General features: G+C 36.3%; 1 protein-coding gene across 4 annotated transcripts in view; it reads left to right on the top strand.

Annotated features, from left to right (window-relative positions):
* The window catches only part of MCU (mitochondrial calcium uniporter), a 199,168-nt gene that overhangs the window by 161,610 nt on the left and 19,456 nt on the right, over positions 1 to 18,102 (top strand). For all 4 annotated transcript variants that reach the window (XM_059169974.1, XM_059169976.1, XM_059169975.1 and 1 more), the window contains 2 exons: positions 12,924 to 13,094; positions 14,173 to 14,277. In XM_059169974.1, coding sequence (XP_059025957.1) covers positions 12,924 to 13,094; positions 14,173 to 14,277 — 276 coding nt within the window. The remainder of the gene's footprint in view (positions 1 to 12,923; positions 13,095 to 14,172; positions 14,278 to 18,102) is intronic.

Here is an 18,102-nt window from a genome sequence, read left to right as displayed (position 1 = left end):
TCCAGTTTCCCAGTATCCTCCCCAATACTTATTTGGATCAGTCTTCTTGATTATAGATATTTTAGTGGATATGTAATATTACCTCTTTTTTTTTTTTTTAATTTATTTGAGAGTGAGTGGAAGAGAGAGCATAAACTGGAGGGTTGAGAGGGCTGGGGAAGAGGAAGATGCGGACTCCCCATTGAGCAGAGACCCCTCCAACTTGGAGCTCAGTCCCAGTCCTGGGATCATGACCTGAGCCAAAGGATCAGGACTTAACTGACTGAGCCACCCAGGCACCCTTTTGTGATTTTAATTTGCATTTCACTGATGACTAATGATGTTGAGCATCTTTTTTAAAAAAAATATTTTATTTATTTAATTGAGAGAGCATGAGCAGGGGGTGGGGCAGAGGGAGAAGCAGACTCTGTGCTGAGCAGGGAGCCTGACTCAGGGCTCAATCCTGGGACCCCAGGGTCATGAACTGAGCCAAAGACAGAAGCTTAACCATTTGAACCACCCAGGCCTTCTGATGTTGAGCATCTTTTAATGTACTTATTACACATTCCCATATTTTCTTTAGAAAAGCATTCAGACTTTTTGCCCATTTAAAAAAATTGACCATCTTAGTATTGATTTGTAAGGATTCTTTATATATTGTAGAGCTTTTCCTGTTGCTTTTCAAATAGTTTTGGGAAAAAGAAAGATTTGTTTGAATTATCTTGTTTTGTTAGTGGCCACTCCTATACACATTTGGAAATTCTGTTTTTATTGTCTTCATTGTGTTAAGGGCACAAACTATTCCTCTACTATCTTTCATTCCAACTTTTTAAAAACTTGATACAAAAAAAGAAATGAAAATAATGAAATCACCTAATCACCAAAGATGATAGAATGTGAAGCCTTAGTTTTTTGATGTGGCAGAGTTCTCACCAACCTAGGTATGAAGTTGGAAAAGCTGAGAGAGTTTATAGTATTCCATTTTTAAAATATATCTTACAGTTTGGATTTTTTGTTGTAAGTAGAAGTTTCAGTTAGGAACTACCAAAATGTGATTGAATTTCTTCTATCACAAAAGCCTTTTTTTGAAAGGGTTCTAAAAAATGGATTTTCACTTTGCCAAGAAAAGCTGCCACGTGAAATTGGAAAGACCTTTAAGTTTTATGTGCTGACAGTTTTGAACTGACTTAGCTTGGAGTAGAAGCGAATTTATGTCAAATTTCAGATGATGTCATCCATTCTAGGATTCCTATCATTTATTCAATAATTTGAAGTTTTGAAGGATTTGGAAATTATCCCATTTCCCTCCAGAGTGCAACTTGATGAAAACTCCTGATTTGTTCTAAGGAGTTAGTTCCTAGTTTTTGTCTGTTAATAAGCATGTTGACATAGTAAAAGAAAAATCTCAAATATGTGAGATTCTCTTACAGAAATTAGAAAAGCTGTTAACATTAATGGTTGTCACCATTTTTGAAAGATTGTTAAATTTCTTTGCCAAAATAACTACCAGAAAAAAAATTTTTTTGATACTAAGGAAGATCTTGGTATTCTGCACAGATGGTGCATCTTCCAAGCTTAGTAACATGCATATTTATATTGCCTCAGAGAAGAAAGGAGCCCCACCCATTGTAATAATACCTTGGGTTTCTTTTTTTTTTTTCCTTTGCACATTCTATAGTTGAAGTCGCTTCCAACAGCCCTAAAAGAAGCCTTGCCTGTTACCACAGCAGTAATCACCATCATGAGAAGAAGATTTTATCAAAATAGAATGTTTTCCTTTGCTTGATTAAACTTTAGACAGGAGTTTTGCTCTTTAAGAGAAGAGAAAATTTAGTATAAGGAAATGTTTACTTATGGCTTGATTTATTTGGGGATATTTGGGATTTTATGAATGAGCATAATCTTCCAGTTTAAGACCTTCTAGTCATTATTACGAATTTGATAGAAAAATAATGAGCTTCTTTAACCAAGCAGTAATTAGAAATAGACAACCCTGTGAATTTTCCGGCAGCTGGCGGAAGTTTCTCTGGGGCTAGTCCTGAATAGAAAATTCTCTCAGTTTCTCTACAAGAATTGAAAAACCTTGGGGTACCTGGGTGACTCAGTGGGTTAAAGCCTCTGCCTTCAGCTTAGGTCATGATCCCAGGGTCCTGGGATCGGGCCTCACATGGGGCTCTCTGCTCAGCAGGGAGCCTGCTTCCCTTCCTCTCTGCCTGCCTCTCTGCCTACTTGTGATCTCTGTCTGTCAAATAAATAAATAAAATCTTCAAAAAAAAAAAAAAAAGGAATTGAAAAACCTCAAGGCTCTTAAAGATTACCTCCACTCAGAAACCTTAAAATCGAATTTTGGATTTGTAGTCTTTTCTTTTGATACTACATCAAAACAGTGATTTTGATAAGAATTCAGTTCTAAGAGTCTTTTGTTTTTTTTTTTAAAGATTTTATTTTTATTATTTATTTGACAGAGAGGGAACACGAGCAGTGGAAGTGGGAGAGGGAGAAGCAGGCTTCCCACTGAGCAGGGAGCCCAATGAAGGGCTCTAGCGGGACCCTGGGATCATGACTTGAGCCAAAGTTAGATGCTTAACAACTGAGCCACCCAGGCACCCCTCAATTCTAAGAGTCTTAGGAAATTCTTGGGTTCCTTGCACACACCTAGCCTACCATCATCATCTGGCAAAGTGATCCATGATTATATTTGTTACCACTTCCTTTTGTGAAAACAAAAAGGCACAACCTTTTAGATATCAAGGATTATATTCAAGTTAACCATGTTCTAAAACCAGGCCCCTATGTGACTTCATTATACAAACCAAACAATAGCAATCTTGTAATTGAAATGGTTTTTATATAGAATTAAAGTTTACTTTATTTAATTTGTACAATTTTCTTTTATCTCTTTTGAAAAATAGGAAATGGCCATTAATTAGGGGTTAGAAATGAGGAAAGTACTTCAGTTTTTGTCAACATTTATTTTAAAAATATGTCAATGTAGTAGTCTGCTAGGGCTGCCATAACAAAATAGCGTAGACCGGGTGGCTTAAACAACACAAATTTATTTTTTCACAGTTCTGGAGGCTGGAAGGCTGAGGGCAGGGTGCCAGCATGGTCTGGATCTTATAAGAACTCTATTAGCTTGCAGATAGCTACTTTCTGTGTTCTCACATGGTGGGGAGTGGAAAGAGTTCTTACTCTTATAAATACACAGTCCTAACAGACTGGGGCCTGTCCTTTGTCCTTTATGACCTCATTTAACCTTAGTTACCCCCTAGGGACCCATCTTCAGGTAGTCATACTGGGAATTAGAGCTTCAACATAGGAATGGCAGGGGTAGGGGACGGACACACAATTCAGTCCATTACAGGGAATATGAAGGAAATCAGTTTCTGATGCAAAAAAATAAATTATATCTAAAATTTTTATGTATAAATTGAGTGTTTTCAGGAAATAGGGCCAAGAGAGGAATCCATACCTTTATCAGTGTCTCAAAGAGGTCAGTTACCCAAAAATACTAAGAAATATGGAATTGGTTTGTATAGTATATACTGTTTTTCTTCTTGTTGCCCTCAATGGAACAAGTCAGATTTGTTTTCTTGAGATTTAAAGGCATTATTGGATGTATTCTATTATTTTAGACTTTGGGTTTTAAGACTCTAGTTTTTAGAGTCTTTCAAGAGAAACTATTAAAGCAGGCATTTTTTTCACATATTCTCATTGAATCTTCTCAACAACCTTGTGAGATATTAGAACCCCTATGTTGTGAGAAAAATGAGGTACAGTTATATTCAGTAGTATGCCCATGGATTCAAGGTGTCTCCTATGATAGAACTTGAGAACTATCTAGCTGAGATTCCAAAACCATGCTTTTTCTACTGCACTCCACTGTCTGTGCTTTAGGACCATATTCTGCTTCTCACTACCCAAAAGTTAAAGTAGGTCAAAGGTCAAGGTTTAATAAAGTTACTTTCACAGTAGCACCATCGAAAGCATTGGTTTTTTTTTTTTAATTTTTTAAAATTTTTTTGAAAGATTTTATTTATTTGACAGACAGAGATCACAATTAGGCAGAGAGGGAGAAAGAGAAGCAGGCTCCCTGCTGAGCAGAGAGCCCAATATGGGGCTCGATCCCAAGACCCTGGGATCATGACCTGAGCTGAAGACAGAGGATTTAACCCACTGAACCACCCAGGTGCCCCCAAAGCATTAGTTTTAAAAGGAAAAAATGTTACAGTACTATTTGGGATAGGACTTCATTTTTATAAAAGCAAACAAAAATTTTTAATTCTCAGTAGAATGAGTACATGAATGAAAAGAAAGGAGGGGATGACCTTTTAGCACAAATGGTTTTGACATTTATGAGAAATATTTTCATGAACTCATGTGAAAAGAACCAGAATCAACAAAAGGTACATAGGTTATATGGCTATTTAATGTCAGACTGACAATACCAAATATTCAAAGATGATTTATAACTTTGTGTTTTTCCAACTTTCAGCATTTAAACCTCATAATAACTTCACAAAAATAATTCTACATAGTTCACCGAGATTCAGTTGTACAAATACTGATTCACCTGAGGTACAAAAGTGAAATATGTAGTTGATGTGATTAAAATTAATTTATAGGGTCACCCAGGTGGCTCAGTTAAGCATCCAACTCTTGGTTTTGGCTCAGGTCATGATCTCAGTGTCCTGAGATCAAACTCTGGACTCTGCGCTCAGTAGGGAGTCTGCTTGTCCTTCTCTTCTGCCCCTCCCCTGCTCTCGCTCTCTCTTTCTCTCTCTTAAATAAATAAATAAAATATTTTTAAAGAATTAATTTATACTATTGGTTAGAAAGAAACAACTGGATTTATTAAGCTACTAAAGTTATGATTATATAGTTGGGCTTTCTTATATTTCTGTAGAAAGATATTTCTTACAAATTTACTTGTTTTCAACTGGAGTATTCTTCAAATGATGTTAATATGTGACAGATTTAGTATGTTTAATATATTATGAATAATGTAAAGAAAATTTCAATGATTTATTTTTCTTAGTTAAATAGATTCTTCTGAGGGTATTGTGAGGCAAGTACATTTTATTTATATATCCTAATTACAGATTTCAAGGATATTTTTGACATAATGCATTTTTGTGATAATATAAGGAAGGGCCTTACTATCACCAAAATAATATTTAGTTTATTGTTTTAAAAATGGTCATCTTATGTTTTGTCTAACATATACTTTAATGAGAAAACATATAGACGTTTAGAATTAAACTTATGAATGTAGAAGTTAGTTTTTAAAATAAATTGTGGGGAGTTGCTGGGTGGCTCAGTGGGTTGGGGCCTCTGCCTTCGGCTAGGGTCATGATCTCAGTGTCCTGGGATTGAGCCCTGCATCGGGCTCTCTGCTCGGCGGGGAGCCTTCTTCCTCCTCTCTCTCTGCCTCCTTGTGATCTCTGTCTGTCAAATAAATAAAATCTTTATAAATAAATAAATAAATAAATAAATAAATAAATTGTTGGGGCGCCTGGGTGGCTCGGATGGTTAAGAGTCTGCCTTTGGCTTAGGTCATGATCCCAGGTCCTGGGATCGAGCCCCGCATCAGGCTCCCTGCTTGTTGGGAAGCCTGCTTTTCCCTCTCCCACTCCCTCTGCTTGTGTTCCCTCTCTTGCTGTGTCTCTCTCTGTCAAATGAATAAATAAAACCTTTAAATAAATAAATAAACTTGTTTGCGGGGCGCCTGGGTGGCTGGGTGGGTTAAGGCTTCTGCCTTCGGCTCAGGTCATGATCCCAGGGTCCTGGCGAGCCCTGCATCGGACTCTCTGCTCAGCAGGGAGCCTCCTTCCCCTTGTCTCTCTCTCTCTGCCTGCCTCTCTGCCTACTTGTGATCTCTGTCTGTCAAATAAATAAATAAAATCTTTAAAAAACAAATGAACGAACAAATAAATAAATTGTTTGAAACTATTTAAGCATGATACTAGTAAAAAAAATTTGTAAAACATATTAAGAAGAATAAACTTTATTGAAGGACATAAAATAAGATAAAAATAAATGCAGAGTTATAACACATTAATGAATGTGAAGACAACATTGTAAAAATTATAGCTTTCCTCACATGAATTTATAAACTCCAGTGCAATGCTAATCCAAACCCCAACAGGAGCTGCAGAATTTATTCAAAATTTATGTGAAAGAATAAAACTATACAAATACCTAAGATAAATTTGGAGTAGAAAAGTGGGATGAGGGGGAGTTTGCCCAAACTACATATTAAGATATATTTTTAAGCCATAATAATCAAAACAGTGAAATACTGTTCAGGAAAAATTGTAAGTTAGATTAGAGAAACATTGCATATATGAAAATTTGATGTGTGATAAAATTAGCATTGTAAATCAGGAGAAAAGGCAGACTATTCAATAAATAATGCTGTTAGGGGCACCTTGGTGGCTCAGTCATTATGCATCTGTCTTTGGTTCAGGTCATGATCCCAGGGTCCTGGGATCCAGCCCTTCATTGGGGGGGGGTCCCTGCTCAGCGGGAGGCCTGCTTCTCCCTCCCTCACTCCCCCTGCTTGTGTTCTCTCTGTCTCTCTGTCAAATAAATAAATAAAATCTCTAATAAATTAAATAAATACTGCTGTTAAAATTGACTTCTTACCTCACAAAAGTAAATTCCAGATGGCATAAGGAGGAAAATGTGTAACAAAGAGCTCAAAAAGGAAAAGAAAATTTGGCCAAATTTTTATTGGAAACTCAAAACAAGGAGTGCTGCTAACTCTCTTAGCCTTCTTTTTATTTATAATAAAGAACAAAAAAATGTGTTTTTTCAAGGGATGAATAAATTGTGGTATATTCATACAGTGAAATTCTATGTGGAACTTTGAATGATCCAGGAATGTGATTCAATTTGGATAAATCTCAAAGCATTATTGAGCATAAAAGGCAAGTTGTAGAAGGTTGAATACAACCATTTATGTAACATCTAAATACATCAAAAAACCATGCCATATTTGGTTATTTAATACCATATAGCAAATTATAGCTATACTTAGTTGCTTAAAACAATAATCCTTTATTATATTATGTTTTTATGGATTTGGAATTTAGGAGCAGTTTAGCTGGGCAATTCAGGATCTCATGGGATTGCAATCCCCTGTCAGCTAGGGTTGTAGTCATCTAAAGGTTTGACTGGGGCTGGAGGATTCAATTCTAAGGTGGCTCACAACATGGCTGAGAGGTTGGTACTGGCTCTTGATAGGAGACTCCACTTCTCAATTCTGGCTTCTCCATATGGGCTGCAGGGTAGTCAGTCAGGAGTATCAGAGAGTTTTCTGGATTGGGCAGAAGTTAAATACTGGTGGTGGTATTGACTGAAATGAGAAATGTCAGAAATGAGTGGTTCACAGAAGATTAATTCACTTTTAGGAATAAAAATGTACAAGAAAAAGGTGTACAGGAATCTCAGCAGACAGATTAATATAGGTTTGGGACAGTATGGAAGGGCGTGGGATTGCCTAGAGAGTGTGTGGATTGAGAAACACAGTGGCCAAGGACAGAGCACTTAGAAACTTTCAAAAGGGATGAATATAAGAAAAAGAACCTATGAAGGAAAATGAGAAAGTATAGAAAGGAAGGTACAGAACAACCAGGAGAGTATAGAATCATAGAAGCCAAAAAGAAAACATTTTTTAAAGTGAAGGAGTAGGGTGACATCATGTTACTAAAACAAGTTAAGGGCTAAAATTCCTACTGAATTTAGCAACCTAAATCATACATGACCTGGGAGAAAGTGACTTTTTAGTCAATTGATGAGATCCAAAGCCACTTTGCATTGGGTTGAACTCTGTCACCTTAGGAATATCATTTAACCGTGCCAGGCTTTATTCTTAGCTGCATAAAAGGACATAGTCTATATGATTTCTCTATTTCTTCCAACACTGAAAGTCTGTGCTTATAGTTTACATTTTTGATGCATAATATTACAGAAAGGAGAAAGAAAAGAAACAGACAAGATCTTTAGTCACTGGAATCATCCATCACACATAAGGTTCAGCTCTAAGTACCTTTGCAGAAAACACCACATATGTGCTTCCTTATTGCACCAGTTCCCTTTCATAAGTCCTTAAGATGTATACAGCTATGTTCGTACCTGAGATGATCTATTTTAGAGGAATTTTACCCATTATTTTGAACACCAAATAAATTTCCTAAATGCACTTAACTTTCCCACTTAACGATTAGCTAAAAAAACAAGCATTTTTATTTTACAACTTTTTCTGTATCTGATGCCCCAAAGACATTTTGTTTTTATTTTATTTTTTTTTTAAAGATTTTATTTATTTATTTGACAGAGAGAGATCACAAGTAGGCAGAGAGGCAGGCGGAGAGAGAGAGGAGGAAGCAGGCTCTCCGCTGAGCAAAGAGCCCGATGCGGGACTCGATCCCAGGACCCTGAGATCATGACCTGAGCCGAAGGCAGCAGCTTAACCCACTGAGCCACCCAGGCACCCGACATTTTGTTTTTAATGTATTCCTTCTTCAACCTCAAATGTCCGTTGTCTTTGCACTTCTCTTCTTAGTCTGGAAAATCCCTTGCCTTTTTGCTTTTGTGCCTAAATCCACTGTCATATTCTCCTCACTATTCATATTGGTTGACCCATAATTTCTTGGTTTCTTTGAAGCACATTGCTGTAGAACATACTTAGATTATTTCTTATTTTATTGATGTGGAAATCAAAGCAAAGATTAAAAATAAACCCAACCAAAGAACTGCCTGATGCAATTTACACTTAAAAAGAATATTTGTCTATAGAGAATAGGAGCTGATAACTGTCAGTAGCTTATAAATATCCATTGTGACTTTGTTACAACCAGCAGCTATTTTACATACTGTAAAACTTGAGGAACTTGGGTAATTGGTTTTGGTTGCAAACCAAGAAATCTGACATTTACATTACAAACTAGTGTGTGGGAAAGGAGACCTGGGGATTTTTTTCAAAAGCGGTATTATAATGAAGATTTGTCAGTCCTGAAGTGTGTTATTCCATGCAGAGTTTCTCAAAGCTTTCATATTTCACTCCTTTGAAAGGCTTCATGATCTTTAGTGTAAAAAGTTAAAATGGCTGAGAAAGACCTTAATTTTCTCTGTTGACTTTATCTCAGTTATTTTAAAATAATAACCCCTAAGCACTTAACCTATGAAACATGCTTTAGTGAAATCTTCTGTAGTTTTGTGTTTAAGACTCCCATCTTGTATTTAAATTCACCTTTGTCTGCTTCTTGAAATCTGGCTGAACAGTTTTTTCACCTACAGAGAGAAGATAATGGGTCGGGAACACAGAAATAAATGTTAGTCATCTAATTTTATGATGCCAGCATCATTACTGCCTATAGAAGAAGTGGGGATATTCATGTTAATGGCTCTGACTTTAAGGAAACACTGGACTGGCTAAGGATTCTTTTATTTTAAAAAAAAATTGTTTTTTAAATTTTATTTATTTGTTTGGCACACAGAGATCACAAGTAGGCAGAGAGGCAGGCAAAGAGAGAGGAGGAAGGAAAAGCAGGCTCCCTGCAGAGCAAAGAACGCCCTGTGCTGAAGGCAGAGTCTTTAACCCACTGAGCCACCCTGGCACCCCTAAAATTTTTTTTAAAAAGATTTTTATTTGTAAGAGAGAGAAAGAGAGCACAAGCCAGGGGAGCAGCAGGCAGAGGGAAATTCAGGCTCCCTGCTGAGCAAGGAGTTCAATGTGGTACTTGATCCCAGGACCTTGGGATCATGACCTGAGCCAAAGGCAAATACTTAACCAACTAAGCCACTCAGATGTCCCACTAAAGATTCTTTTAGAAATGAGGGGGAAAATGACAAAATATTCAAATATCTTTACATTAAAAACTTTAGATAGTACTTACTGTATATTAAATTCATATTATTATCCTTGACTTCCTCCTCCTTAGGAAATATAGACTACCCTTTTGGAAGAATTAAAGAAATAGAGATTTTTGTCTTCTTATTTTTTTTTTAAGTTTTTTTTTAAAGATTTTATTTATTTATTTGATGGAGAGAGAGATCACAAGTAGGCAGACAGGCAGGCAGAGAGAGGGGGGAAGCAGGCTCCCTGCTGAGCAGAGAGCCAGATGTGGGGCTCGATCCAAGGACCGGAGATCATGACCGGAACTAAAGGCAGAGGCTTAATCCACTGAGCCGCCCAGGCACCACCTAATTTTTATGTAAAAATTCAAAACATGTATCCACAGAGGATTCACTGCTATAGGAATTGTTGCCCTGTAGTCAACAACTAGAACACCAGACCAAATATATTTTAAAAAATTGTTTTTAGACATTGGACAATAAGGACAAGACTGTGATCTCTGAGAGAAGAAAAACAAATGGAATTGATTCTATAGTGCCTCAGTGCACAGCCTGAGGCTTTGGCTAAATGCTAAGCCACAAGACCAGGCTAGAATAATTTATAATAACAATTATCAGAATTTGTAAAATGGATAATTGTTAGTGCTCAGAAATTGTTAGGACCAGAAATTATTTGACTTCCCTCCTGTCAGAGAAGAGACATCACTGAATATATGAGCATTCAATGTTCATTGAATCTTATTAGTAGGGCCAAATTTGGCCCTGTAATAAAGGAATCTCTAGATCTGTCCTAAGAAACTTTCTAAGAGACTTAAAAGGATCAAAATAATATGCAAGAACCTGTACAACATCCAGCACTGAACAGTGTAAAAGTAATGATGTCTAACCTTGAATCAAAACTTACTAGATATATGAAGAAGCAGTGGGGGGGGGGGGAACACAAGAAAAATTAGTCAGGAAGATCTAGAAACAACAGAGATGATGGAATTAACAGACAAGGATTTTAAAATAGTTATTATAAATGTGATCTTTATATTTGGGGGGAAAAGGAAAACAAGCATAATATGAAGAAAAACAGAAGATATAAAAATAAACAGATGTAACTTCTAGAGATGAAATAAATAATATCTGAGATGAAAAGCAGCTATAGATGGAATTAACAGATTTAGACACGGAAGAAGAAAATATCAGTCCCAATGAAGTGCATAGCAGTTAAAACTATCCAAAATGAAGAGAACCTTATATAAAGAGAACCTTAATGCCCTGTGAGACAACACTGCATAGTCTAATATAAGTATAACTGGAATCTCAGAAGGAAAGGTGTAAGAGTTAGAAAAAATATTTGAGTAATGGCCAAAATTTTCTTCAAATTTGATGAAAACTATGAGTTCACAGATCTAAGAAATTTAATAACTTAGAAACCATAGAAAGGAATATTGTAATTAAATTGTTGGAAACCAGTGATAAAGAGAAAAGCCACAGGATAGGGGCGCCTGGGTGGCTCAGTGGGTTAAAGCCTCTGCCTTTGGCTCAGGTCATGATCCCAGGGTCCTGGGATCGAGCCCCACATCGGGCTCTCTGCTCAGCAGGGAGCCTGCTTCCTCCTCTCTCTCGGCCTGCCTTTCTGCCTACTTGTGATCTCTGTCTGTCAAATAAATAAATAAAATCTTAAAAAAAAAAAAAAAGTAGCCACAGGATAAAAGACATATGTACAGAGAAATAAAGAAGAATATACATGAACTTATCATATGCTAGACAAACCAGAAGACCTAAGTTCTTTAGAATCCAAAAAAAAAAAAAAAGTGTCCAACTAGAATTTTTTACACAGCAAATTTTTCTTCAAAAATGAAGGTGAAATAAACTTCAGAGTTCCCAAAAGTGAGGAGAATTTATTGTCAACACATCTGCCGAACAAGAAATGTTCAAGGAAGCTCTTCAGGCAAAAAGAAAATGATATTAAATAGTGCTTCACAGCCTAGTGCTAACTTATCATCTTTAAATCTTGGCTGCTCATGTAAAAACTTTACATGAGCTTTAAAATTTATTTATTTAAAAAATTCATATGAAAATTACTTCAAAAGAGTTACTTTATTCAGACACTTGTTTTAGTAACTAAGGCTTTTTATTTTTCCTGTTGAGGAAAAAGATAAGGAAATGGGAATTCTACCTTGTAATGTAGAAAATCTTTTCAGATTTATAGCTTATGATAATGTTTCCTTTAATAATTTTTGTTAGAAAATCCCAAGTAGTTGAGTTTGGCTTCTAGCTGACCTCAGGATGATGTTCAAGAGAACATAAAAAGAATTTTTTTTATTATATCATAATATATTCATATTGCATAAGAGAATACTTACTTATCAAGTCCCTTGGAAATAATAATTATACCATAAATATGAATTGACTGTCCTTAAGTAAGCATCTCACTTTTTTAATGTATTTTCATTATATTATTCCCCAGGGATTCTTGAAAGCTGTGGCTACTAAGAGCTATCTCCTACAGGTTAGGGAACCTAGTTCAGCAATCTCTGGCTGTTTAATAAAATCTTCTCAGTAGGGGCGCCTGGGTGGCTCAGTGGGTTAAAGCCTCTGCCTTCAGCTCAGGTCGTGATCCCAGGGCTCTGGGATCCGGCCCCGCATCGGGCTCTCTGCTCGGCAGGGAGCCTGCTTCCTCCTCTCTCTCTGCCTGCTTCTCTGCCTACTTGTGATCTCTGTCTGCCAAATAAATAAATAAATAAAATCTTAAAAAAAAAAAAAATCTACTCAGTAGAACTAGGATTTAGATTCACCAACACCAAAATTTTTATCTCAGATTTCTGGGCAAGTCTTTCCCTGACCTACTTAGAATCTAATCTTTTACGTGTTTTTTTTTCTCCTTCTGAAGAGTGAATTGTGTGAGCCATATGATTGATCTTCCATAAGCCAGTTCCCAGAATAACCTTCAACTAAAGCTAAAGGGCATATTCTTGAAACCTTTGAAAATATTTTAAACCACATTGATAATAATAGACCTTATGTAAGACTAGTAATACTGTAACTTATAATGAAATCTGATTATCATATAATTATGGGTCTTTTTCATTCAGATGTGACAGTGGTGTATCAAAATGGGTTACCTGTGATATCTGTGAGGCTACCATCCCGGCGTGAACGCTGCCAGTTCACACTCAAACCTATCTCAGACTCGGTTGGTGTGTTTTTACGACAACTGCAAGAAGAGGATCGGGGAATTGACAGAGTTGCAATCTATTCACCAGGTACAGTCACATTCATTATTAATTCCCACCCAACCCTCATTTCACCCCAGACCACTTATATGTGCGCGCACACAGACACACACCCCTCTGCAAAAGAATACCCCACTCTTAACTTTAGAACATATTTTTTTCCTTAACAAATGTCAAGAGACAGTGATTTCTCTCCCACTTCGCAAAGTATAATTGTTCAATTTTAGGACTGTATATATACAAAAAGTCTCATTCAGAAGCATCTGACATATAATGCCCCAGGCAAAGATGAGCAGTCAATCACATTTTATGTTATTATTAACTATTTATTATTACCGTAGGCATAAAATAAACTTTTCTAGTGGTTGAGCCCTCATCTCTGGAGATACGAAATGTTAGGACTTCTTTTTAGATCTTCTGTCTTTCACATGAAAGTTTACAAAATTAAGACATATGTGATTGGAAAAGAATGGCACTAAAAATTCCCATTTGACATAACATTTATCCTACTTATTTATTTAAGTACCTTGGTTTTTTTCCCATTCTTTGAAAAATCTTAAATCTACAAGAAACATAAAAGACTATACAGGAAGTACCTATTTACCCTTGGATTTACCAGTTGTTAATAATTTGCCACATTTCTATACTTTAAGTAGTTTAAATATACTTAATTTTCATCTTATCTAGTAATATAATTAGTAGACCAGTATGGTGTACTTTGCTGACCCTAACATTTGTCCCTACCAAATTACTTTTACTCAATCATCTTCCATCATAAATAGATATATGACATCCATTCAGCTCCCCCAGAGACCCTAGATTTCCACATAACACCTATAGATCTATGTAATGATTTTACTTGTTCATAAAGTTCTGTTAGAAAAGTATATTGTTAAATCTTCATGGACTTGAGATCATGAAAGCAAAAAGCTCAGATAATAAAAGCTTTGTTTAGCATAGAACTTGGGGATGAGGCAAAAGTGAACTAGAATTTAAAAGAAGAGATATAATTTTTAAAGTTGATTTTGAGGATTGCTTTTTCCTGCTCATTCGCAATTAATTGTGGACATATGACAAGTTTAAATTTTTACATTTAAATTTTTCACAGATGGCGTTCGAGTTGCTGCCTCAACAGGGATAGACCTCCTACTCCTTGATGACTTTAAGCTGGTCATTAATGACTTAACATATCATGTACGACCACCAAAGAGAGGTAAAAAGTAATCTTGATAAAGTCAAAGAAATGTGGAAGGGCTTTTGGAAAGAACTTCGTTTTTCCCTGGATAACCTTGAGAAGCAAATAATATTCAAAGAAACTGAAAGTCTTACATCCAGATAAAACCCTTTCAATTGAACAACTCATTGGATACCTCACTCTTGAGTACTTGGGTATTATGCTGACTGAAACTTAGATTCTGCCTTAGACACTGGAATGCTTTATTATAGGATATTGTCACTCTTTCACATAAATGGATATTCCATGTAAATTAAGCTCCTTCCCTCTGTACAAGCTAAAAGTCACATTATTTTAATAACATTGCAGGAGGAATCTTTCAAAAATAAATTATGGACTTCCCTATCCTCTAAAACATTTGTAACAGGAATTAATCTTTTTTTTTTCCTTTCAAGGTCAATAGCGTGAAAGTCAATTAATGTATAATAGTAGTCCTTTGGAACTTCTGATTTGTAAAAATTGTGGTATTTGCCTCAGTGCAAATTTTTTTTTTTAAGATTTTATTTATTTATATGATAGCACAAGTAGGCAGAGCAGCAGGCAGAGGGAGAGGAAGAGGCAATCTCCCTGCTGAACAGAGAGCCAGGTGTGGGGCATGATCCCAGGACCCTTGCTGGGCAGACGCTTGCTGCCTGAGCCACCCAGGTGCCCCTTCAGGTGGACATTTTAAGAGGGTGCCCCTAAAAACTTAGTAATCAATAATATTTGAATGAACTATTTTAAAGTTAATGCAAAAAAAACCATGATGAACACAATATCAAAAATTTAAATGAAGGCAGTTGGTATTATTGATTTTTCTTTTTATCCCAGACTCTAATCTGGCTCTGCACAGTACTGATGCTAGATAGTTCTCTAAAATAGCCTTTGATTTGAGTCTTTTTCGGTCACTTTTCTCTCTCTGCCCTTGATCTTTATCGTCAATGACTGCTGTTGTTCATGCCCCTTCCATTATCACCAGCCTCCTAAGATGCCCCTTCTTTTTGATTCTGCTTTTGAGAATTGTGTCTAAGGTATAAAATGTTCTCAGTGAAAGCCTAAACATTGAACGCCTCCAAAATCTGGTCCACATCTACTTTAAAAGTTTTTGTCTTTCTCTTACATGTTGTCTACTTTTCCTCTGCCCTCTATTCCTTTGCTGTTTTCTTTGCCATCTCAGTGTTAGTTCACCTTTCTCGAAGGTGCCTCTTTTCTTTCTTCCTAACCTATTCCTTGTGACAAAATTGTCAAGGTTGGCTCCTCCGTAAAGGTTTTTAACAATCCTATTCTTTCTGTTCTTTCTCACTCTGACTCCCAGCCAACCAGAAGTGACTAATCTGTTCTCTGAATTCTTATTCCTCTTCTTTGTTAATGCTCAGGTGGAAGGCACTGTGATTTTTTTTTAAGGGTTTATTTATTTATTTGACAGCAAGAGATTATAAGTAGGCAGAGAGGCAGGCAGAGAGAGAGCGGAGGAAGCAGGCTCCCTGCCAAGCAGAGAACCTAATGCAGGACTTGATCCCAGGACCCTGAGATCATGACCTGAGCCAAAGGCAGAGGCTTATTAACCCACTGAGCGCGGCACTGTGATTTTTGTGTCCTGCATTGACTCAGGTGGTCATTCTGTGTTGAGTGAAATAAGTGAGTTAAGGTGGTAGTATTTTAGTTGTTCAGAAGCCAGATTCTCTTCTATGTGCAAACTAGTTGAAATGAAACTAGCTTTAGAAAAAGTCTAGTAAATACAGCAAGAATGGGAAAGTAGCCTTTAAATAGTAAGACATTACTGAACCAGACTTTATTACTCTGGAATAACTGGACATGTAGACCAGGGATTGTAGCATAGCTACATAGCATAGCTACATGCCAGCTATGCTAATATGTTTTTCTTTATTCCCTGATTTTTGGACTAGAAGCTCTCTTTAAAAAAAAAAAAAAAAAACAGAAGTACAGGGGCGCCTGGGTAGCTCAGTGAGTTAAAGCCTCTGCCTTCGGCTCAGGTCATGATCTCAGGGTCCTGGGATCGAGTCCCATGTTGGGCTCTCTGCTCAGTGGGGAGCTTGCTTTCTTTCCTCCCTCTCTGCCTGCCTCTCTGCCTACTTGTGATCTCTGTCAAATAAATAAATAAAAATCTTTTAAAAAATCAAAAATAAAATAACAGAAGTACAGGCCTTAGTTTACTCGGTTTTTTGTAATTGTTTTTGTTCTTTAAATTTGCTCTTTCTTTTCCAGCTTTATTGACATATAATTGATATATAGCATTGTAAGTTTCAGATATACAGTGTGATGATTTGATATACTTTAATATTACAAAATGGTTACAATAGGATTAATTAACACCTCCATCACCTCACATAATTACTGTGTATGTGTGTGTGTGTGTATGTGTGGTGACAACACTTAAGGTCTACTCGCAGTCAATTTCAAGTATACAATACAATATTGTTAACTATAGTCACCATGCTGTACAGTAGATCCCCAGAACTTACTCATCTTACAATTGGAAGTTTGGCTACCCTTTGCTGGCCATACCATATACCATATAACCTAGTAATCCCACTTTTGGACATATAACCGGGAAATGCACTCCCATATTCATTGAAACATTATTCACAGTAGTGAAGATATAAAAACAACCCAATTATCTGTTTGCAGATGAATGGATAAAGGAGATGTGGTATATACATATAATGGATGTTATTCACCTGTGGAAAAAAAAGAAAACCTGCCATTTGTGACAGACTGGGTAGAACTTGAGAGCATTTTACTTAGGAGTATTTTGTGTGTGTATGCGAATTACCTAGAGAGTTCATTCAATTTAAATTTACTGTTAGTAAAATTTAAAAGGTTCACTAATACATCCTTACATAAAGTATAATAGTATAGTATAAAGTATATAAATAGTATATAAAGTATATAAATAGTAAAGTATAAAGTTCACTAATACATCCTCACATAAAGTATAATAAGCGGGACAGTAAGCTTCCATATATTATGTTGTGAAAAACTAGGGGCTTTTAATCAATAACTAATTTTAACCATCTTGTCTAATACTGTGTTTTTAAAGCAGAAATGAATGTTTAGATTTTTTTTTATGATTTTCTTTATTTGACAGACAGAGATCACAAGTAGGCAGAGAAAGGAGGCAGAGAGAGAGGAGGATGCAAGCTCCCTGCTGAGCAGAGAGCCCGATGTGGGGCTCAATCCCAGGACCCTGGAATCATGATCTGAGCAGAGGCAGAGGCTTTAGCCTACTGAGCCACCCAGGCTCCCCTGAATGTTTAGATTTTTAAATGGGGTTATTCCCAAGTTGAATAAAGGAAAGTAAAGGTAGAAAATGGAAGGGGGAGATATTCTCTTTGATTCTCTGCTAATCAATTCATCATTCTAACAACTTTATCTACATCTCAGAGTTCTGGCATTCTTCCCTAGAAGTCAGTTTGAATATGAAGTTTATGAGCTACCTGTCTGGCTCACTTGGTGGAGCATGCAACTGTTGGTCTTGGGATTATGAATTTGATCCCCACTTTTGATGTAGAGATTACCTAAAAATAAAATCTTTTTTTTTTTTAGTTTGCAAGGGTCAAAAGTCATTAGTTCATGGACTTATTATATATATTATATAATTCATGGACTTGTAATAACTATAAATTGAAGTGTGAAATTTGGTAACTCAATAGCATTGGTATAGAATTTTAAAATATCTTTTTAAAAAAGATTATTTATGAGAGAGAGAGAGAGTGACCGCATGAGTCAGGGGAAGGGCAGAGGGAGATAATTTCAAGCAGACTCCTTGCTGAGCGTAGAGCCCTATACAGGGCTCAGTCTGAA

The sequence above is a fragment of the Mustela lutreola genome, chromosome 4, assembly GCF_030435805.1.
Source record: "Mustela lutreola isolate mMusLut2 chromosome 4, mMusLut2.pri, whole genome shotgun sequence".
Taxonomy (NCBI): Eukaryota; Metazoa; Chordata; class Mammalia; order Carnivora; family Mustelidae; genus Mustela; species Mustela lutreola.
Note: the sequence above shows the minus strand (reverse complement) of the source record. Positions and strands in the feature narration are given on the sequence as shown.